At 43.5% G+C, this 23056-nt stretch overlaps 2 protein-coding genes and 1 long non-coding RNA gene across 7 annotated transcripts in view; 2 read left to right on the plus strand and 1 right to left on the minus strand.

Moving 5' to 3' along the window:
* The first annotated feature begins 230 nt into the window (after positions 1-230).
* Positions 231-9570, plus strand: LOC119175802 (golgin subfamily A member 7). 3 transcript variants are annotated; one of them, XM_075876218.1, is made up of 5 exons: positions 231-557; positions 1578-1715; positions 1812-1964; positions 2031-2132; positions 9191-9570. In XM_075876218.1, the coding sequence occupies exons 1-5, from the start codon at positions 543-545 to the stop codon at positions 9203-9205; spliced, it is 423 nt and encodes a 140-aa protein (XP_075732333.1). In that variant the 5' UTR covers positions 231-542; the 3' UTR covers positions 9206-9570. The 3 variants fall into 3 exon arrangements, with proteins under 3 accessions (XP_075732333.1, XP_037282681.1, XP_037282679.1); XM_037426784.2 differs by having other exon boundaries at positions 234-557; positions 1581-1715; positions 9187-9570; XM_037426782.2 differs by having other exon boundaries at positions 235-557; positions 9187-9570.
* On the minus strand, positions 9519-10644 carry LOC119175803 (uncharacterized). Its single transcript, XR_005110354.2, has 2 exons — positions 10092-10644; positions 9519-9967 (listed from the first exon to the last, which is right to left on the minus strand). It is a non-coding gene; the product is annotated as an uncharacterized LOC119175803 (long non-coding RNA).
* A 13-nt stretch (positions 10645-10657) lies between these two features.
* The window catches only part of LOC119175804 (regulator of G protein signaling family member locomotion defects), a 140499-nt gene continuing 128100 nt past the window's right edge, over positions 10658-23056 (plus strand). For all 3 annotated transcript variants that reach the window (XM_037426785.2, XM_037426786.2, XM_075876214.1), the window contains exons 1-3: positions 10658-11024; positions 15688-16109; positions 21821-22385. In XM_037426785.2, the coding sequence (XP_037282682.1) occupies positions 15708-16109; positions 21821-22385 (967 nt within the window). In that variant the 5' untranslated portion in view covers positions 10658-11024; positions 15688-15707. The remainder of the gene's footprint in view (positions 11025-15687; positions 16110-21820; positions 22386-23056) is intronic.

Below are 23056 nucleotides of genomic sequence, written 5' to 3' on the forward strand. Positions count from 1 at the left end.
ACCGCTCTCTAACGAAGGGGATTATTTTTTTCTCCTAGGTTTTCTGACAGAATAAAACTCACCATTTACCTATACATCTAACACTTTTTTTTACTGTGATTAGTGCTACGTTACGAAGCAATAATTTCCCGATAGCGTATGCTGTAACGCTAGCAAGAAGTGCGCCGTGAGAAAGTAGGCACATGAAACCCAACTTGCAGACGACGTGCAGCAGACGTCGTGCGTTTGTTGGGCCGCGCATGCGCGGAATTTGTCCACAGCGGTCGTGTTTGGCAGCACGGTGCGCGTTGTGCGAAGCTGTGCCGTGGAGTTTGTATTGTCGATATTGTAGCATTCCTTGTTTATTATTTGCAATAGTTTCGTTACCATAATCGACGGTTAGTTAAGCTTAGCGTCGTGACCTTGTCACATGGGCCAAATTCGCCAAAGTACGCGGGCACGTTTTGAGCCGAGGCCGTCTTATGACTAGCATCGATCAGGAGAACATTTCAGTTTGTAATTTTGCCGACGCTTAATCTTATGTTTTAATCAAGCGTGCCGGAATGGCATCGGGCCAGGTAAGTGTTCCATTGGATGTTGCTTATTCGTGCTGTAACATTAGTTGTATGTTTAAATGCGAATGTTAGGCTTACGACTTGGTCTGGCCGTCACTTATCTTGTGGTTCAGCTGTTCAGATTCAGCATCCGAGACGCCCATTCATGATTTACATGGGAAAATTGAACCTAAAAACCGGTTTTCATGGCGTGGCTTTGCGCGCCTTAAGAATGTCTTGTGAACCTATAATTTGTGAAGACTTCTTGCTTAGGTACGTTGCATACGGCTTTTGCCAAAGTCGTGTTTTTCAGAGCTTTCCAGCTATGAAGATTAGTGGGAGATCTAACATCAGAAGCATATATTCGGCCTGCCACTTTCAAGAGAGTGGATAAACTGGACTTCTCTCGGAGCGACACTTAAGGAAATTCTTGCCAGGGAAACTAAACTTAAGCACCGAATTTCGATGAACTTGGATATTTTGGCACTGTGGACGGTGTAATTGCCAGAACATTGAGGGCAGTGTTTGAGCTTTCTTAGGAGCGATGCGCAACAGTAACAGTAGTCGCCATTTAGATGATATAAAACGAGAGCAAAGGTATTGTACCATGGGTGTGATGTATTCTGCCTACGAGAGCGTGATACTATGCGGCTTACCTATATACCAAGTAGTTTGTATTAGGTATCAAAAAAAAAAAAGTATGGTACTTGTGATACACGGTGAAACAGCAATCTCCCGTTAGGAGAAAAAGGCAGAAGACAATCGTTTGCTGAGAATGAACATTACACAATCAGACCCAATCATGGGGAAGGTATTGATGGTATGCTTTCTTTTTTTTTTTAAATTGTGCACTAGCTGTAGCTTTCTTTCACTTCACTAGTGGGCAGTGCCTCGTATCGCATTACTGTGGGGCGAAAGGAGAGGCACATACTTTGTCCTACAAATTGTAAACTACAAAGCAGCTAGCTAGATGATCTATCCTGTACATATAGCTACTTTGCTACGACTTTGTTTTAATTTTTGAATCTCTCTCTCTCGCAACAGCAGGTGTCTTCACTTTTGCAGAACCAAGCAGGCCATGAGGGAAGCCGCATTCCAAACAAGGTGTTCATTCAGAGGGACTACTCTGAGGGAACATCGGTCAAGTTCCAGACCAAGTTTCCACAAGAGCTGGAAGGCCTGGTACCTGTCCAGTAGTTATTGCATTTGTATTAAATTTATCTGTGTCTCATTGGGGCGTTTGTGCAATGTTTGGTCCCCTGTTCTTTTCTTTTCCAGATAGAAAGGCACATGTTCGATCAGATGGTCACCACAATCAACTCTATATACTCTGAAGCTGAAAGAATGAGTAGCAAGACATTTTGTGAAGGCTTCATGGCATGCCTCACTGCATACTTACTATACATGTGTACTGAAACCCATTACGAGAAGGTATGACAGTTCAAATCTGCACTTTTCACTTCATGCTGAATTTTATTTTGTGCCGTTTTGTTGCAGTTTTTGAAGCAAGCCACTGCTTACATTCACGAACAGAATGAGACTGTTTATGGCCCACGTGGCCTCCACATCACAGATCCCATTGAAAGGGGCCTGCGAGTTGTATCCTTTTTGTCGCATTACTCTGCATTGATTGCTATGCTGTTGTGAGCAGTGATTTCTGTAGATAAGTTCAATATGAGCAACAGTAGGCACAAGTGGGAACTTGAAGCTACTTTTATAAGAGATATACATTGAGTATCCTCCCTTTTTATGCAAAGTAGGGGTGTGCTATTGTCAAATTTTTGACTTCAAAGCGAATTCAAATAATGAAAACCAAGTGCAAGCCAAATAAAATATTTTTATTATATATTCAACTACAAATAAAACTACTGAATATTGTTAAATTTTTTTTAACAACCAGATATGAAAAAGTAAGTTTGTTGTACAGAAAATAACATGCAGAAAATGTATGCATTTGTACAACACTATTGCATGACAATACCACGTACACTGTTATTTAATATTTTCACAAAGTATAGATAGCTTATGTTTGGGAATCTGTAATACCATTAGGCATGTCACCATTTCTCCAATGAAAACAGCTGGTTACTAAACACACTTGTGCTGATGCATCAATCTTGTCATCATGGTTTAATCATCTCAACATGCTTTTTTTAGGAGGAGCAATGGCAGCTTATTAGCATAATGTTCATTGCAGGTGCCTCTTCTCATAATAACTCAGAATAATTCTCGGTTTTCCCATTTTCAGGCATGTCTTAATTTTGCAATAGCTCCCCACTTGTTTTGGAGGGTTTGTTCAGTTTAATTTCAGTACCCTATAGCAACAGCTTGCTCAACTGCATACACAATGTCATGCTCTGGCCACTCCACTTGAATACTAGCACATTGTTTGCAAAAGTGCAGCAGGTAGGTGGTGGGGGAATCAGGCTACTGAAACAAATTTGGCTATTTGACATCCGATTTGCTGAAATTTAGTACAGGTATCCAATTCCTTGTAGTGATTTTACTACTAGTTACGAAGTTAAGTGGTGTTCCAATGGTAATAGTGCTTTTCAGATCAAATCAAACATTAAGCCAGTTGAAGTTTTGAATATTCGTTAATTTCAACGCTAACATTTTGAGAACTTAATGTGTCTCATACTTAGTGAACACACTAATTGTTTACCTGTAAATTTCTGGCTGAGGTGTGCGATTGTTTGAAGTGGCTACTCACTGCCAGGATAAAAAGTGCACTTCTCTCTGTCCGGCTGAATCCATGTGATATTTCTTGCCTCTTGCTTTTCCTAAATGAATCTGGGCATATATACATTCTTTTCACCTCCAAACAGAATATTTTAATTGTTCCGTTTGACTATTTTCATTTTCAGTGGTTTTGATACTTAAGCTGCAACTTTCTTGGCTACACAATATTGTTTATCATCACCAGATTGGAGCATATTTGAAGCATAAAGGCCAAACCCCATATGCACGAAAATGTACGCAACAGGGACGAGACGTAGATCGCCTTTGTGTAAGTTGTCGCTTGCATGGTCAAACCCCATTCATGCGACTGCTTAGGCGAGTGATCTCCAATGAGGGCAATTACTCATACCAAAAGTGGCATGTTGTTAGCAGGATGCAATTCAAAATAGTGTTTTGTTTCATAATGATAGATCCAATGTTTATCATGGTTTTGCAGTATTTGTTTCGATCCCATCACTGCTTCTACATGATGCCAAGCTGCGTCACAGACAGCCCAGGATTTGTAGGTACCGTCCCTGAGATCCCAAACGTTGGCGCTCAACGACGTCAGCATTGCATTCATCCCCATTGGCCATGTTAGTGAAGGTTATTGCTGGTGCGCGTCAATAAGGAAATGGCAACAACCAGTAGTACATCTTGTTTCAGTGTTTTGTATTGGCTGCTTTAGCACAGCATTTCCGGACGACTCGGGAGAATTTCCAAATCTGATAAAGTGAGCTATCGCGCAATATCGACCACGCAAGGTGTCGTGCTAATGCTTGTCACTGTCGCGTGCATTATCGCACATATGGGGTTTGGCTTTAACACTGGCATGTGCGAAAACACTTACCCAACTTGTGACGTTTAATGTGACCACTAATAGCCCTGTTGTAATCTTTTTTTTTTCTGGTAGCAAGGGTGTATTGGCGTTGGACATTTCTTCAAGTGTGACTTAATTGGTTTTTGTTATTTCTTATTCAGTGTAAGAAATAGATATTCAAAACGGTGTAAAAAGTGGGGGACCCTTAAGCTTCGCTTTTAAGAGTTGAACGCGATAGCTAAATCCGGCCCCTAGTGCGCCCTTCAACCACTAAGTGCATACTTATTAATATGTTTTGTTACATACACACACACAGTAGATTGTACCAGTGTGCCCGTGCAAACGTTACATACAGGTTTTTCATCTAAAGCAATAGTCGCATGGCCTCCAAGACGCACGCCACGCGCTCGCCATCTTGGAGGTCATAGTCTCACAATGCCTCACAGATAGCAGAACATTATCTCGCGTTTGCTGTTCGCTTGATCAACACCTCTAGAAAGGCATGATATGTTTTCCGCTAGATGGACATAGTTGTCCATTTTTAGAGCTGTTTGAAAGTTCCTGTGTGTTTTGAGCGGTGATGGCTGCACTATCCCGGCCTTTTTCGGCGTAGTGTGAGGCCTCCCAAGTGCGCCTACAAATTGCCGAATGGACTCGTTTTCGGCGTGACACCTGTCAAACAAAATGCGTTGAAGGGGCCCTGAAACATTTTTTTTCAAGAAACCACGGAATAAATTCATTAGAATAGTTTATTGCGTCCTTATTGCCTCACGAACTCAACACCGCAAAAATTTTAGGAATCTGTCCGATGGTTCAAAGGTTTACAGTATTGTCTCTTCTCTTGTCCCAACGAAAGCGCTGAAAGCTAAGGAGGGAGGGGTGGCAGGGGTAAGGAAACTCGTTACCTGCGCCTCGTGACCTTGAGAACTTCTTTTTTTTCGAATTGGCATTTTTTTTCTCAGTGGGGAATGCGTGCACACGTAGACAAGTAGCGGCCTCCTGCGGCGATCTCTGTAACTTGCTTTTTCGCTCACGGACGATTTTTCGCTCACAACCAATAGGGCTGACGCCGACGGCAGTATTTCTGCGACACAAGCTCTCTAACACTATCGCGTTAAAACACCCTCGTGACTGAATAAATAGCTAAGTTGTAGTTGGGGGAGGAGGGGGGTGATTCTACGATAGATTGACACAGGTTGAAAGTGAACTTCGTTTGTTTATTAACTGCATAATTTAGGAGGAAAAAAATATTGAACTTATTTTGTACAGAGGGATCAATTTCATCTCTTGTCATTCTCAAAAATTAAGGACGATATATAAATACGAATATGAGCTTGATGAAGACTTATCTTTTTTTTCTAATAAATGTACACGTAATGAAAAGTGAAGCAGCATTGTTTGAAGCTCGGGTCTGAAACAATCTGTTTCTGAAAAGTGTCTGAACTGGTGACATTTTCTAAAAGTTGCTTGGTTTGAGATTTTTTTCCTCCTAAGCTAAACTAGCTATTATTTCATAACTTGGTGACTTATCGCAACAAATTGTTTACAATACTGCCTGTCAATACTGTTGCTCTATCTCAAACGCATAATTTTATAAATCGCCTCAAACTTCAATTTCGTCGACAGTGAAGCCTATTGAAAAACCGCATCTTCGATTTTTCTTAAACTCTCATGAAACGTTCCTCGCAGATGATTGAAAAAAAATATTAAAAACATAATGCATTATTTTATATGCAGCAACAATATTGCGGGTGGAAGTTCCAGCTTTTCGAGCATGCACTTAAGCTATAAACACACGAGAAATCGAGCTAATAACAGTGGGCTTGAGCTATGAATGCTGTTAAGTTAGTGATGAAGAAACTGTGTGCTCTATCTTGTCTAGCTCTTGCATTTTTTTTTTTTAGCACAAGCTACACTTGTTGAAGTTAAGCAGTTTTGTGTGGTTTATTGAGAGCCGTGCTACGCATGCCCAAGAAGCAGTGGTGCGCCGAGAAGTCCTGGAAGCTCCGTAAGTTCCGTGTCATTAGTGGGCTGACTCGCATGAGCTTGCTCGCTAGTCCATCCATAGCTCACTCTACGTACGTCCTGGCAAAGCCGAGCTAAGCACTTTCATATATAACCACCATTTACTATGGCACATGCTTTAAAGGGAGATAAAAAGAGGCGCTTAGTTTTATATTTGAAGCAAGGTTTTACTTTTGCGTCTGCTTTAGATTCTCTATTGAAATGTCTTTACCTGGGGCACATTGTTTATGGTTAGCCTTGTAAAACCTATAGCCCCCAAATTCAGTTTCACAGATTTCTTTGACACCCAGGCCAGCTGAAAAAGCTTTGTGTGCTAAGCAAACTAAAAACTTGAGCAGGTTGCCATAAGTTGTTTTGTTTAAACTGTAGTGCAAGAAGACTTGGCACGTGATTAGGTAAGCCACAAATGTACTTGCATTTCTTTTCGCATGCTACATTTTTTTTTGCTACTATCCGAAATAGTTGACTTTGGCAGTTTCACTGTGATTAGTCATGTTTATTGTGTGCTGAAGTACTTGAGCTGGCATTGCATACACAGGTGAAAAAAATGACATTATGGTAAAGTCATACTACTAAATTTGTTAGTACACTCAGTTGGGCTAAGAAATACTGCAATACTTGAGTTGGGCTAGTTGGTTGTGTAAGACAATGTTGGGAATGAGCCTTGTTGTTATATGGCTAAGTTTCAGCACTGCCCCGACTACCTAACTTCACTTTTTTTTTTCTACCCTCATGTGTATTTTGTGCTTATAAGGAATAGAGGTGGGCTGGCTTCATGCCTCCTCTCATGCGGTAAAGGAAATTGATGGCACCACCCTGGCATGCTAGGGTGTCCTGAAGTCCAACTGCAGCTAGGCTAAAATATATATCTCGCGGAATTAAAAAAAATTATGATTATATGTTCAAGTTGTATGTTCAGCACACTGTTTAGTAGTACATTTGACCCTTATGTGTAATGAAGTTGACTTAACATTAAGCACTTGTGTTATATGCAGTTCTTGTTATATATTATAACATAATTATTTAACTATGTTAAATTGTATTGCTTATTTTAAAGATCCTTTCGTAAGGTTTCGGAATTGCCATCAAACAACTGTGTTGCATAGATCACTTGGTTGGCCCCGCCGCGGTGGTCTAGTGGCTAAGGTACTCTGCTACTGACCCGCAGGTCGCGGGTTCGAATCCCGGCTGCGGCGGCTGCATTTCCGATGGAGGCGGAAATGTTGTAGGCCCGTGTGCTCAGATTTGGGTGCACGTTAAAGAACCCCAGGTGGTCTAAATTTCCGGAGCCCTCCACTACGGCGTCTCTCATAATCATATAGTGGTTTTGGGACGTTAAACCCCACATATCAGTGGTTACCTTGGTAGCGTCTGGCTGCTTTGATGGAAATTAAACATGTCCGAAAGTACAGAGAGCACACAAGCATGCTCCCAATTCGTGGCAAAGGACCCCCCCCCCCCCCCCCCCCCTTTTTTTTTTGGCTTTGTGCAACCATGATTTTCTGAGCATTGGCTCAGAAGAACACCAGGTGGTCGAAATTTCCGGAGCCCTCCACTACGGCGTCTCTCATAATCATATGGTGGTTTTGGGACGTTAAATCCCACATATCAATCATTAGATCACATGGTTGGATTCTATCCTAAGATTGTTGAATTGCCATGTGGTGGGGAAATTGTCAAAATATTTTAAAAAATCGCGCCCTTACTTATGAGTGAGCGTAACAGCTACCAACTAATATGTGTGCCCATGCAGTGTGCACTTATTGGAATGTCTATGACCAGTCTTGAGATGCATGTGCACAGCTGCAGTTGGGGTAATACTTAACAATTACAGCGTGTTACCTCAGTTCATCCAATGCTGTTACTGCAAATGCATCGAAAAGCAGTTTAGAAAATGAATGGTGGGACTTGTCACATGAACGTAATTGGCTCCTCTCCTCTGGAAATTGAGAGAAGACAAGGGAGCTATCCATGTGTATGGTAGATGAAGCAATGGCGAGAGAGTCAACTCACTGAAGCTGCTTCCTGAAAGCTTGCCAACTATACTCGGGGACAACTTTATGTGGCAATGAAGGGAAGGCTACGAAGCCAAATTGGGCATGTGCCACCACAATAGAATATAGTCCCTCGAATGCATCTGTTTTTTTTTTTTGCGTGAAAGTAATGAAAAAGAACAACATTATTTTCTACTAGATGCTGTTTATAAAGAGCCACTGCACGCCCCGAGGAGATACCATTATTTGTGGTTGCTTTTTGAGGAGTAGTTTCGCGTCTCACTTTTTATGTGCACTTTTTAGAGTATAGACAAATTGCTGCTAAAATAATAAATAGTGAGCACATTTGAACACTTGAATTCAAGTGTTCCCCATGCAACACTGTACAACTAAAACTGGCGATGGGGTGTGGTAAGACGGCTCTTTAGTGAAACGAAATGATTCAATTTTACTTTGTGAGATCCATTATACTAATGTCGCGATCTTGTGAAAGCTAGTTGTGTTTGCATAAAAGCCTTTTGTCAGTGTTCGGTTGCTCTCATTACTGTGTGCGACTAGTATTTGTGAAAAAGAACTTGGGGGGGGGGGGGGGGGTAGGAACTGCTTTTTATCTGCTAACCTGCCTTTCATGTACTTCCTACTGGTGGAAACAAAATGCTTCGTGCAATGAAGAACCATAGATTAAACAGTATGGTATAGTGTAGTGGGGACGTTATTCCGAAGTTGATGCCGCTAGGGAGATCGAGAATTAGGTCCATGTGAATGTATTGAACCCGCACTGTTGTACATTTCTAGAAGAGTGATCAAGTTCAATAAAAAGTATTTAGTTGGTACAGTTATCTTGCATGTAGCTATCCTATATTTGAAAATATTTCCTTTCAAATAGGGAACACACACACACATATATTTGGGCTAGCTCCATGTATTGCAGGCTGGGCTCAGCGTTCCCCATTAAATTTTGATGGAAGGCCCTAGCCTCCTTGGCTTTGCAAGACCTCAGTGAGAGTAAACTTTCATTGTTCAATTGTTGATCTTTGTTTTTCCCCTTTGTTGTAGCATGTTTGAATTACAAAACCTTGACTTGAGACTCCAGATAGAAATCACCATCTTGAGCGAACAAAGTGCACGATCATGATCACAAGCATAACCTGGCCATTATTGAAGCCTGGTCTGGCCCGTGCTGCAATGGTTTACCGTGAATTCTCACTGTGGTCTGTCACAGCCAAGCACCCAGTTCCCTCGTTTACGTGTGTGCCCAGTTCGACGTGTGCCCTGCAATGGATCAGGCCAAGGGCCGAAGTCTCTGTGTGGTCAAGACTGTGGTGTTGACCACTGCACAGGAGCCAGGCGTTGTTTCTCCTCTTAAGCTTGCTGGTTGTATAGGAAGTGGAGGAGTAACAATAGCAAGCGTTTTCATCACGTGTATAAAGTGTGCTTTCTCAACTGTTTTTATTAAAGCTTGCTAAAAAAACAAAAACTGTGCATTGTTCTTTGACGGGTTGCAACGTGGCCACGCCCCATATTAAGGGACGCTGCGCGGCCTAAATAAGGTCACTTTATCTGCATAGTGCTCAAGTGAAACGCGATGTGCCATGTATTAGAACTTCCGATGCCGGGTAACAGTGGGAACACAGGCAGACAGGATTTGCGATACAATTCGCGGACAGGGCATCAAGAGTCGAAGTCGTCGGGTGCGGTAGAGTCCATCTGGGGCACTGTTGGCGCTTCGCAAGTCTCGTTTAATCGCTGAAGAAACGATTGTAACAACCGCTTGTTCAACTGGTCGGTCAGCGTCGGCACACCGTTGGTTGGTTCAGGTTCAACGTTCGAAGTTTCATCCCTTCGTCCTTCCGACATAGCGGCAACTAGCAAACCTATTCAAAAAAAAAAAAAAAGGGTAACTATTTGCAAGTCACTTGTGAGACAATGGGCAAGTGAATTCTCTTAACGGCTATACACTTTCAAATGCCAGGGTGGTTGTATGTGGAAAATACGTACGGAGAGTCGGGTGACGCACAGAACTGTTCCGTACAAAAATGTCGGGACGAAGCCGCACTCCAGAACCGCCACTAGTCCCGATGGCACACTACGGCAGAGTACCTAAATATCTGAACTTTACCGATCGATGTTCTCGGCTGAAATCACGCAGACATTTATGTAGTACACACGAAGTTCGTCATGCGTTAAGGCCCAAGGCTGCGACACCTACGCACGCCCCACGTATCGCTACCACAAAACACCTATCACTTTACAGTAGCCAGGTAGCCAGTAGTGTGCCTAGTGTGGTAGGTGTTCTCTAATGTGCCGCTCTGGCCGTTCTCTGTGGATCGTGGTAGGGGCGCTGTAGGCGTTTCAAGTGTTATGTTTGTCGTGCCGCATCCGCTTGTTTAAGTTCTGTATGTTAAGTCAGTAACATTGACAGCTATTTTATTACCCTACACACATAATTAAAATACTTAAACGTTTCTTTTTGTAATATTACTAAACAGGCTTGCACCCTAAACTTTGAGCCTATCAGCGTAGAGTATGGACGCCACGTGACCCAAAACGGTCACCATTTTGTAAAGTGTGTGAAGTTCACTGGTAGATAAGTGATCCTTGATAGGTCAATGAAAAAAGAAGAGAACTGCGTGTCGCCGTAACAGTTTACCAATAGCATGGATTGACAACGAGTGAAACGGCTTGTGTGATTCTCTAGTCATGCGCTGATTCAAGAGTTCAGACAGCTCAGCGCGACCGACGCAGTAGATCAACTATTGTGACCCGATCCCCGCTGGAATGCTGCCCCGACCTTACCCTTCCCTGTGTCGTAAAGTTGATGTCGAGGGCCGATTTGTTCCGCTATCTCCCGTGATGACATCGCTAGTTGGAAACGTTGACGCATTCAGTGCATTTGACAACGGACAATGTTATTCGCCATAATCTGAACAGGTAGGAAGAATAATAGTGGCATTCTGTCGTTGACAACTTTTGTTTTCGCCTATCTCTACTATGCCTTTCCGTTGTCCCTGTGTGCGTGTTGCGAAGGAAGTGGTTTTGCCTGCTGCAATGTGCGTGCTTGTCATCCTGTCGCACGCATCAGGATGGCCGTCAGGTGACATGTTGCGCGCACCAAATGCTTCTATTCATTTTGCAAGTGGTGAAATGGGTGAATGTAGCGCTCCTTCGGTTTCCTTTATTTTGTATTGCCATGTTTCGGTGCTTTGCTAATAGAAGCGATACGAACGTGGTAATTGTCACATTTAGAAAAGATGTCAAGGTGTGTATTTAAGCAGGACCAAACAATGTCAACGGTTAATTTTTCAGCGAATTCTTCACTAGCCATTTTATTCTCGGACCCGAATTCAGTGCTACAGATGTTCCGTGTTTAGTTTCACCTGCTAGGAAACCTAGAGGACTGCTGTGTGTTGTCGCCGAAAAAGGTGAAAGCTGGTTTTCACACTTCTATCTCATTTTCTTTTTTCGACGTACGTTGCTCTCGCTTGCAACTTTGGAAAAAAAAATGTGTTGAACATTATAACAGCAAAAAAAAAAAAAAAACCTTCACCAGGGCTGTTAACAATTTTTTTTTTATGATGATACTTTTTTCCGGAGCACTGTTCCAATGCAAGGGCACCCTTCAAGATATGGGACATGTTATTACTACACGTTCCATATACAATATGGGATGTGCTATTGCATTGGACCAATCATTGAATTTATGAGAAAACGGGTATCTGAAATAAAATGGGGTTTAAGGCAAGGTGCTATTGATGCTGTACTGAACAAGGATTAGACGACTTTCTTCACCCTTTCTTTTGTCAAGCAAGGAAGAATTTATTGATGCTTTGTCACCAGGACTTATGTTTGCAGATATAGCATTAATGGCCAACAACAAGGTAGGCTCGTAGGTATATCTGGACATCTGGGGTCAAGAGCGAGATAGGTTAAGTAATGAAAAATCTGCAGTCACGAGTTTTAATGATAGTAAAAGTGGGGAGCATAGGATTCAGAAGGTCACAGTGTAGGTAGTGGATAAGCAATAATGGGAATTCCTGGCTGCGGAGGCTGCATTTCCGATGGAGGCGGAAATGTTGTAGGCCCGTGTGCTCAGATTTGGGTGCACGTTAAAGAACCCCAGGTGGTCAAAATTTTCGGAGCTCTCCACTACGGCGTCTCTCATAATCATATGGTGGTTTTGGGACGTTAAACCCCACAAATCAAATCAATCAGCAATAATAGGGAGTTCTCGAATAGGGGCCCCAAAGAAACACCGTCAAGGCCACTGCGCATGTGCTTAACCCAAACTGGGTTTGGGTTCGGGATGCTATTTTTCGAATTTAGCGGGAGCCCCAAAGCCTGCCGCAAAAGTTTTGGTTCAGACAGATGTGGTGGCACCCACTGGAGTGACGACTCTCAGCCAAGACTAGAGTGGCATAGAATAGGTGGAGTGTCCAAAGTGCCACAGACCATATTTGAAAATTCATCGCTCTTGCTTGACCCAAAGCGTCCATATGGAGAGAGCTTTGGGGCCCCTATTTGAAGACTCCCTATTATTTTGGTGACTGTATAAACAGTGGGCCCGAATGCTGAAAAGGACAGCACACATAACACATAATGACTAAAGGTAACAGGAATGCAGCTAAGAGGAAGAATATATATCACAGTGGAATTGCAATAGGTACACAGGGGGGGGTGTTGGAAAGGGAGGATGGTTTTTGGTCTGTCTGGTAATGCCGCCTCGTGCGTGAGATCACAGGTTCAAGCAAGGTGCACACTTGCTTAGGGGGTACACTAAATTGGAGGGTACAAGGTGACATGAGATGGACGTCGTTCAAGGGCAGATAGCTAGTAGCTATGTAGAATTAGAGGAGCTATTGAGAGAAATAGGAGAGGAGTGGTGGCATGGTAATTTTTTCAGGTGCTTGGAGTAGAGGAATGTCAATAGAAAAATGGAGGAAGCGAACCAAAAAAATTTAAGGAAAGTATTTAAAAAACAGCAGGAGACAAAGCAGAAAAGGTGAAGAAGTCTGCAGGAAATAAGGGTGGTTATGGAATCAGCACTGGAAACCTACTGAACTTTCGCGCATGAAATTGCCAAAAAAAAATCTATGGTAATAGTAAGGATATTTCTATTTTGTTTAAATGCATGATGGGAGTGTTGTGAACTAAGGTGGACTTAGACGAGTAGGAATGGATAGACGCACCATCCAATGCTTGTAGGGAGGAGGAGATAGCTTTTTGCAAAGGGCTGTATGCCTCAATTCACAGCAGTGGGGGGGAATTTCGTCAACAGTTCGCTTTAGGAATAGTGTAAGTGAAATAGAAAATGGTTGGAAGCAACCAGGAGGAGGCTATCTGATTTGTGGCTAAAATTTACACGAGAGTGAACTTTAACCGTTCATTATGTGTGGTTAGTATGCCACTTCTACATACTAGTTATGGCTACGTAGCGTGAGCCACCACTTGCTTAAAAAGTACTGCCTTATTAATTCATCCACCATCTGTGTTCATTTAGCACACCACATCTCAGAACATAGTAGCTTGTGGCACAACTGAACATCTTGCGTGCTCTTGTTCATGTAGTTTGTGAACAACTGAACATCTTGAATGCTCTTGTTCATGTAGTTTGTGAAACAGCTATTTTTAGTTAAGTTGAAAAGCTGAATTTCATAAGCTCGTGAGCATGGGTGCATTCAGGGCTTTTGGAATTACATCGATGTGCTATAGAGACATGTTTGTATGCTGGAGCATTGTCACTCACCAGGAATGGACTTGCACAGGCAGTTTATTTCATTTTCATTGTAAAAATTATTGTATATTAGTGTAAAATGAACAAAAGTGTAGAAAAAGGTTTTAATTGTTGTTAATTTCGTGCATTTGAAATGCTCTGAAACATTGTAAGCTGCTCTACGAAACAAATCTGCACTCCAAGCTCAGATTTGTTTGGTGGTGTAATAAAGGCATGCACCAGTACAAAATAAGTAAGCTTCATAGACTAAATTCACAGTGCCAAAAACAAGGAGAGATGAAGTAAGAACACCATGAGCGCTGCTTGAACTTTTATTACATAAATGAGTTAGAAAAGTAAACCACATTAGATTGCACCCATGAGCACACACGTGCAGAAACAGCCCACAAAAACACGAGCAAAGTCACTCTGGTGCGACACCAAATTTCTGCACTAGATTAAATTCGCTATCCAGCAAACTCGGTGAAGATTGGCTGACATGTGCCTCGCCTTTTATTTTTATTAGAAAGGCTTCAACAATCTTCCTTGTTAGTTTATTATTGTGTCCGAAAATCACAGACAATGTTGGTTAGCCCAGGTTTACATCTGCAATCACAGCAGTGCAATGCAAGGTGGGGGAATAGGCCATGCCCTTAAAGGGGTTCTGACGCCATTTTTTGGAGGAGAGTTTACTCTGCCATACAAACATCCTGCGTATAGCAACGGCTCTGAGCAAGTGTGAAGCTCGAGAAATGCAGATTTTTCATGGGCGAAGCGCCTTATGGTCCAGGGCAGTCCGTCCCTCCGCCGTAGCCAGCTCAGCATATCCACAGACATACGGATGAATGCTTTGCCCAACTCATCATCATTCACTCCGTGGATATGCTGTAATTTTTTATTTTGGTATTAAGGTCATCTTTCTCATCTTACACCTTCTGACATCGGCTCTACCTTGATGTCGGGCTACAGTACTGATTCTAGTGACTTCACGAAGCAGTCTGGCTAGTTGTGATGACATCAGGTACCAAAACTTCTAAGATGGCCGCTCATGCGTCTCAAAAACTTCCAAAATGACCCCTTCTACCTCGCCAATGGAGCCGGAGGGAGCCACGATACGGCTGTGTCACTATATCTTGCCCTAGCACGGGACCAGAAGCTCATACAGTGTTGTGACGTCAGGGCACAGTAGGAACCTAAGCTAGATTTTTTAAAAACATGCTGTAATTACTTTTCTAGGGTGCACTCCCGGCTGGTAGGACATTTTCTAAGCTCTTAAGTGCTTGGCCTTTAATTTGACACAGAAAAACAATTGAAAATTTTTTGGTTCAGTACCTCTTATAAGCGAGCTGCGGTGCTCTCTGAGGCTTAAATTCAAGAACCGGCCTGACTGTTTAATATAACCACCCACATGAGAGAGGAATGTGGTACACCACCCCATTTACAGGCCACAAAGTGCATGCTATGCTTTGCTCCGCATGAGCACTCATGGTAGCCCCTATTTTTAGTCTGTCCTTGTGTTTAGTGCTGTGTGTCTATTCCGTGATGTCATAAAATTCACCCAACCATATGTTATCCTAAATAAAGTAAGCTGTTTGTGTGTGAATCATTTACGCTAAGGCATGCAAAATTTGTGTTCAAAAGCAAAAATAGTTGAACACACTGTGCTATTCTAAGTTCTTTGGTGCTTGTATGTGCTTGTACCTTCTCTCTCATTCTTCCACCCTATCCCCTAGTGGTGTAGGAAGGGGGTAAGGGGTTCAACACCCTCCCCTTTCCTATCTATAGTGCTTTTCAATGTCTGTGGCACTTTTCAAATTTTGATTTCATAGGTTGACAAGTATACATATATCCAAGGAAGTAGATAGTTAACTGTCTCTTTTGCAGGACCCAGAAGTTGTCAAGCCATGCACCAAACAAGGCGGAGGAAAAAGCGACCCAGCTATGGGGTTAGAACTGTGGAGTTGTCTAGGGGCACAAAAGGTTTTGGCTTCACAATCTCTGGACAGGCACCGTGCATCCTCAGCTGTATTGTCGCCGGGAGCCCAGCAGAGCGTGTGGGTTTGCGGCCAGGTGACTTCCTTGTAGCGGTGAATGGACACAATGTATCGCGGGCACCCCATGACGATGTGGTGCGGCGTATTGGGAGTTCATCGGGTCCTCTGAAGCTTCAGATTGCAGAGAATTATTACTCCGATTCTTCGGAGGAGGAAGCCACCACACCTGGCCGTACTCACCACACACGACCACGACATAGACACGTGCCTCGCTTGGCTGCACGGGATGCCCATGGACTTTTTCCTCCAAATGTAAGTGGCATGCTTGAAAGGCATTTGTGTAGTTTCATTCCACTGCAGCAATCTTTTTATAGTTTCTCATAGATGTCATGGTAGTGCAGTGGCTGTTTTATTATGCTGCTTAGTAGGAGATTGCGGGTGCAGCACCTGGCCACAGTTGCCAAATTTGGATGGAACTCGTACGCAAGAACATTTGTGAACCCTTGGGTACATTTTAAAGAATCCTTGGTAGTCAAGGTTAACCTGAAGCTTCTTTAATTGTAACCCATTGAGCAGTTTTGGGATGTTGAGACCATGAATAGTTTATAGACATTTTTATTTTCACTAAATATTTACTGTTATTTGAAGTGTAACATAATTTCTCTAAATTATTTTTGGAGGAGGCATGTTATGCAACTCCATATGGCATTAAAGCATCAAGATTAATACCAACTGCTTTTTCAGTTCGTATTAATCTTGTGCTTCAGTAGACTACTGCAGGCCAAGGCAAAATAGGAGTATGATTTTTTTGTTGCCAACTTACGCTAGCCACAGTGTAGAGTGAAGCATTCATTGTTAACATGGTTTTCGTGCTGGAAGCCAACTTCTTAAGTATTTGTTTAGACTCGTCAACATCTCTTTTTTTGTTTTTGTTTAGAGGGTAGTGTGAAGCTGGACAAAGTATGATAGAATCAAGTGTGGTGTTGCCTGAGTTGTCATATTCATAGAGACTAAAGCTGCAAACTTCGACATCGCTGTCCCTGCCTTGGGCGAAAATGCTTTAAATGTACTGGCAACATATTTGGGACACAAGAATTGTTAGTCACTGCATGGTATTAAGCCATCTTTAGGGGATCAGCGATCACTTAACCAGGCTAGATGGAAATTATGGTTTACTCTGTTGCTTATAATGGTCCATGCTTACACTACACACAGTTGCCGATTGCTGGTGATCCTCCAATCTGCAGCGGACATGTAGAGAGAGACTGTTTTAGCATGTTCAGTCGCAGCCACGTCTGTGTAGAGCGCTCGAGCAGCCAGTTCTTGCTCTGCGAGCCGAAACCTTGAGGCAGTTTCAGGCTCTGAAGTGGTGTATCAGGAGCATGCACGGCCTAGTTGTCAGGCTGACCACGTCAGAGCCTGATACTGCCCCAAGGTTTCGCCCCGCAGAGCAAAAACAGGCTGTTCGCGTGCTCCATACAGACGTAGCCGCAGCTGTACTCTTGTTGGACTGCTGGGAAACATGAGGCAACAAAGAGAGAGAGACGAAGAAAAAAAATTTTAATGACGCATATGAACAGCATATATTACTGCACTATCCATCCTTTTTTGGTCTTGAACCTCTGTTTAACATTTAATCAGTTTTAGATTTTATAAATGACATCCAAACACTTCATGTTATCGATTCAAAAAATGCATAGCACGACCTTTGGAGCGAGGCCACTGCTGCATTGTTAACTTTTGGTATAGCACTCTCCTCCATGCCCTTGAGATCGAGGGATCTGGTGAGACTACAGTCTTACTCTCAAACTGCAGTCACCACGGTGCTGTTGTTTTGTGTGTTGGGGCATTGCACCTGGGAACTGGAAGATGGAGACACTGGACAAATGAAGGCTCAGCTTGTTTTGGCAAAGCACCTTTTCAGAGTGGTCTGGCATTTTTTTCCGAGTCGGGAATCGATATTTTTTTAACTGCGAAGTTTTTTTTTTAGAGAAAAGCTTGTATACGTTTTTTTATTTTTAAAAATAATTCATCATGCTGAAAGTCAGCCGGGTGACCTTTTTTTTTTTTTTCGTTTAGCTGATGTACTGCAGTGGGGCAGTATAAAGTTAAAAAGAAAACTATAGAATCCACCAAATAGGTTCATTTTATATTATGTTGCGAGACGCTCACGACTAGGAGTTCCTGCATTTGTTTGACTCAAGACCCACATATGGTTCGGTTCAATCTCCAGACAACGGTGTAAGAATAAGTTAGGTGATGACGTTGCGCCCGGCGCCGTGTCCTGATTGTGTTTGCCGCCTGGCTTGTTTCCGTTTGATGCCACAGATGGCGCTCACAGAGGGGGGTCATAGAGTTAGTGTATATGTTACCTTTACCTAAAGGTAGCATATACAGTAGACATATATAGTATACCAGGCTTAGCAGGAATGTGGGCTTACCGGGATAGCGGGATCGAAGTGCGAATGCGCAGATACGTACGTTGCCCTTACCGCTTACTGTACGTATGCAATTTTTCAGATTTAACGTTACCGTGTTAGCGGGGTGTGCGTAAACATGGTGGCACTTTCGGACGCCCACTTATAAATGATTTTGGCGTGTTGTTGAAAGAGTCGCTTCGTTCACAGCAAATGACTGTTTAAAATGACTTCGCTTGCCTTCAGTTAGCTTTGATGACTGAGTATTACTGATAAGCTTGCGTGATTTTTGAGATAGCTTTCCATTTCAAACGTCTCTAGGCCTGACTAAAAGATTGATGTAAACATATTGGCAACCTAAATGTTTTTGAGTTTGGGGCACAGTTTCTTTTTATTTACTTTTACTATTACTAAAATAAACTTGTTATAATGCTTCACACGGGGACACAGGCAAACATTCTCATTTTCTTTTCTTTTAACTCGTTATAATGCTTCACACGGTGACACAGGCAAACATTCTCGTTTTTTTTTTTTTACTTTTCACCGTTCTTTAACTTATCAACCCTCTGATAGATGGCACCACCATCCCAGCTGGGGCACCTAAACCACGTAAACGCTATCCCGCGAAAGAATAAGATATTGTCCGTAGTCAATGTTTGCTGAATGGTAACACCATTCCCTTGAACCCGGCTATCACGCTAACAGTAAACTATAACTGTTTAGTAACTGGTGGGTCAGGGCACTCTCTGGGGAGCGGCTCCGATCCGAGTGTAAAAAGTTATTTGCTGCGGAGCCTCTTTGCTTGTTTACTACACTTGATATGCACATGTACATGGATGTCAATAAATTAATACATGATGACTCGGCTGTAACGAAATTGATTTCTTAGTTTTATGTGCAGTATATTTACTAACAGTGTTTTTGGGATATAAATGCTCAGACGGCAGCAAACGTTGGCCTTGAGAGCGGTCGCATTTTGACGTGACAGCGCTAAAGGCCTCGTTTCTTTAAAATCATGGTGTTGGCGGCGTCGGCAACTTTATTTCAAAACAAAAAGCCGCATTCGTGAGAGAAAATTTGACGTGTTTGTAATAAGTGCAATAAGCCTAGCAGCCCCAGGGCTGAGCCACACTAGATATCAGGAAGGCGACAGTCTGTATGTGTGCGTGTGCATGTATGTGAGTGCATGGGGGCCTCTGTGTGTGTGTGTGTGTGTGTGTGTGTGTGTCTGTGTGTGTGTGTCTGTGTGTGTGTGTGTGTGTGTGCGCACGCGCGCATGAACGAATATTGCTGTCACGTTCTGGTTGCTCAGCAAAATTAGTGAAAGACTTTGAAAACTTTCCAACTTATGCATCATGAAACTTACACGTGTTCTATTAATAACCTAAACCGACACACTGCCATTGGCAGTCCTTGCTGTTAGCGTTACGCAGATGACTCTATTTCGGCCTCTGGCGGTGTAAGCAACAGGGTATGGTGGGAAGAACTTTATTGGGTCTCGAAGGTCGACCCTGGGCTAAATCATACCACACCCATGTCAAAACTGTCGGGCCAGTGCCATCAGCCATATTTTGCACTATTTTATTAATCCACGTGGACCTCAACTTGATACAGTGCTTATCAGACAGTGAAAGCGAGCACACTACCTAAAGCAGTATATATTACGCAGCTGGTTCCCTACGCCGCTAATGCGGGACGCCGACAATCATATTTCGCATTTGATGAGGCATCTAAGGCTATCTAAGGCCTTCACCACAATAAACAATGCTGTATCGTAAGTACCGTCATTGGTAGTGAGCCTGCAGTGTTGCAAGACGGTGACAATAAAGTGCTAGAGTATTATAATCATGTGAATATAATGAACTTAAAAAAAATGAATGAGGTGGTTTGCAGCCAGCACTCTTACGCCTTCGACAAAGCAATGCGGCCCGACTCCATGATAAGAAACTTCAGCACGGCGCCAAGCAAAAAGGGCCACATTGACCCTGTTGAGCGTAGCCATCTTTCTTTTTTTTTTTTGTTCGCCCAGTGTTGCCAGCACATGGAGTGTTTTGATTTATATGAGGGGTTTAGCATCCCAAAACTACCATATGATTATGAGAGACGCCGTAGTGAAGGGTTCCGGAGACTTCGCCCACCTGGGGTTTAACGTGCACCCAAATCTGAACACACGGGCCTACAGCATTTTCGAATCTTATCGAAAATGCGGCCACCGAAGCCAGGATTTAATCCTGTGACCTGCAGGCACAGAGTGTTTGGTGTAGTTGTGAATAGCAAGAGAAATAGTATTTGGGCCCTACCTGAAAGACAGTGAGTACAAGCTTGAATCAAGAGCACATTGTGCTGCCATAACTCACCGAAGAGCACAGCATTTGTTGATAGCTTTATAGCAGGCCAAAATTTACCAAGTATGGATGCTGAGGTAGAACACCATGCTCAGATTGGCTTGCAAAAGTCCAAGCCATGCAAGCCCAAGGCCTCCCTCCATCGATGATGCAAAGCTTGTATCACACTGTCCGATCTGGCTGCATAAAGCAGTTGCTTGAAGGATGTGAAAGTAGGATCATGGCCTTAAGAAGTGAATTCATGAAGACATCTGAAGTCGGTACAAGCGGCAACCTTCGTGTATTTGTATACGCACCGCTGACCGCCTATCCACACTTTCGCGTGAATGGTACTGCCACCTATAGCCTGGTATCGCCGTGAGTAGGCTTAATGCTTCTTCGTGACCTTACTTGTCAGGGCAGACACGTTTCTTTTCAGTGTCCCGATCTCTCATGTGGGGTACCTGTCGGGGTTCTCGAGGATCTTGACAAAAGTTGTCATCCTTGCTGCTGCCGACGTGTTCGCTCGTAGTCGTTGCTTTACATCGTTGTTGACGTGGCGGAGGCCTCTGCCTCCACCACACTTGCCCAGTGGAGGCAGGCGATACCCAGTGCTGCACACTGACGTGGCCACTTGGGCGCTGTCTTTGGTACCTTGATTCGAAGGGGGCTTGTACCAGGAATATCGGCCCTTGCTGTGCGCGGCTGCTGCATTCCGAGCAGTGTCCTTCGAAGTAGGTCGAGATCTCCGTCTACTTCTCGGGACGCCTGCATCACAGGTTGCCAAGGCACTGCCCTGATGCTCCCGTCGCCAGTGCGCTTGCTGGTGATGCGGTCTTTTCCTTGCAAGTCCACGTCGACAATGCCAGTGCATCGCTGCTCGGGCACTGACCGCAGCTCGTGTCACGGGCCTCGGGCCTTGTGTTACGGTGCGCGCGCTCGTGCCATTTCGAATCTTGTCCGTTCCTCATCATCTGCTTTTTTCCTATGGGCTCTTGCTCTTGACAGGAGCAATTAATTTAAATCTGTAACAATCAACACTGCTGCTAACTTCATGCAAATCCAGTTTTCAAGAAATGCCACCGAAAACATATTCTAGCTAGTTTGTGTTTTTCCTCATTCAAGACCATTCTGAGCAACTGTAGTGCTACTGCTCAGTTTGTTTCCTGGTGTCTCGCACCAAGGAATGGCATTTTCTTTTTCTCAACTAGTCCTAGAAATAGTTTCTTGCAAATTTTTTGTCTTGTCAAAGTTAGTAACTACTGGTTGATGCTTTGTGCAGACTAATCAAGCGGACAGTAACAAGGCACTGCTGGAGCTTATCCTGGAGCAAAAGGGGCTTCGCACATCTCTGGTCTTGCGCACAGTGGTGGGCTACTTGGGCACCATCGAACTTCCACGTGAGGTGGCTGGCTCACGGCTTCAGGCTATCCGCAGTTGCGTACGTCGCCTGCGGCTGGAGCAGAAAGTGCACACACTGGTTCAGTTGTCGGTGTTGCGGGATGGTGTGTTGTTGGCTGACTTACGGGGCGCAGCATTGGCACGTTTTCCAGCCGAGCGCATTGCATTCAGTGCTGCTTATGCTGATGATAGCCGATTTCTTGGCTTGGTCACCAAGGGAGCAGATGGTGCCCTCTCATGCCATGTACTCATGGTGGACTCACGGCTGAGGCTTCCCCCAGGTGTATTGCGGGCAGCACCTCTGCACACATCTGCAGAGCCTATTTTACGTGCTGTGGCAGCCCTCTACCATCGTGCAGATGGCCCTAATGCCTCTCCCCAGCCCAGCCAGGCGGGCAGCAGCAATAGCAGCAACAGTGACAGTGGCATTGGCTTCAGGGATGAAGGTAGGTGAAATGACGCATGTTCCAGTATTTTTTTCTTTACATGCATGGGACGACAAGGTATGGAGTACACAGCTACTTGTGCACTTTGAGAAGAAATTGAGAAGTATAGGCATTTAGCGTGTGATTGAAATTATGCATGAGAATAATGTGTGTGTGTTCTTTAATACCTGATAGCATGTTAGCATAATGAAACTGAAATTTTCCAGAAATTTTATCGGTATTTATACCTCTAGCAGCCTTGGGAACTTGCTAAAAGAGCTTGTATATGTGAACATACAGCTGCAGCTAATCACATCATTGAGCTGAATCATTGAGTGGTTGAGCTGAATGGCAAAAGATGTGGATATATATTAAATGTTTGTCTTTGTCATCACATGATTGCCCAATGACATATCTCTGGAGCATCATGTACTTTTGAACCTCAATAAAATGATGTGTGTTTATCTGCAGCATATATAAAACAGTTTCTCTACTGCTGCAAAGGTAGGCTGACGCAGTAAATTGAGACTTATGCTTGTGTCAGTAGTAAAATGGTTAAGCTACACATGGTTGTTGTGAATGCCTATTTAGAATTGCATGCATCGCAGTACTGCCAGAGCGGAGCAGCTTCTTTTCCGGCACTGGCTGAGTGGGCAAGTTTTCAGGGTGTTTTCTGTGCCTTGCTACTGCCT

This window comes from Rhipicephalus microplus, chromosome X (genome assembly GCF_043290135.1).
Source record: "Rhipicephalus microplus isolate Deutch F79 chromosome X, USDA_Rmic, whole genome shotgun sequence".
Lineage (NCBI taxonomy): Eukaryota > Metazoa > Arthropoda > Arachnida > Ixodida > Ixodidae > Rhipicephalus > Rhipicephalus microplus.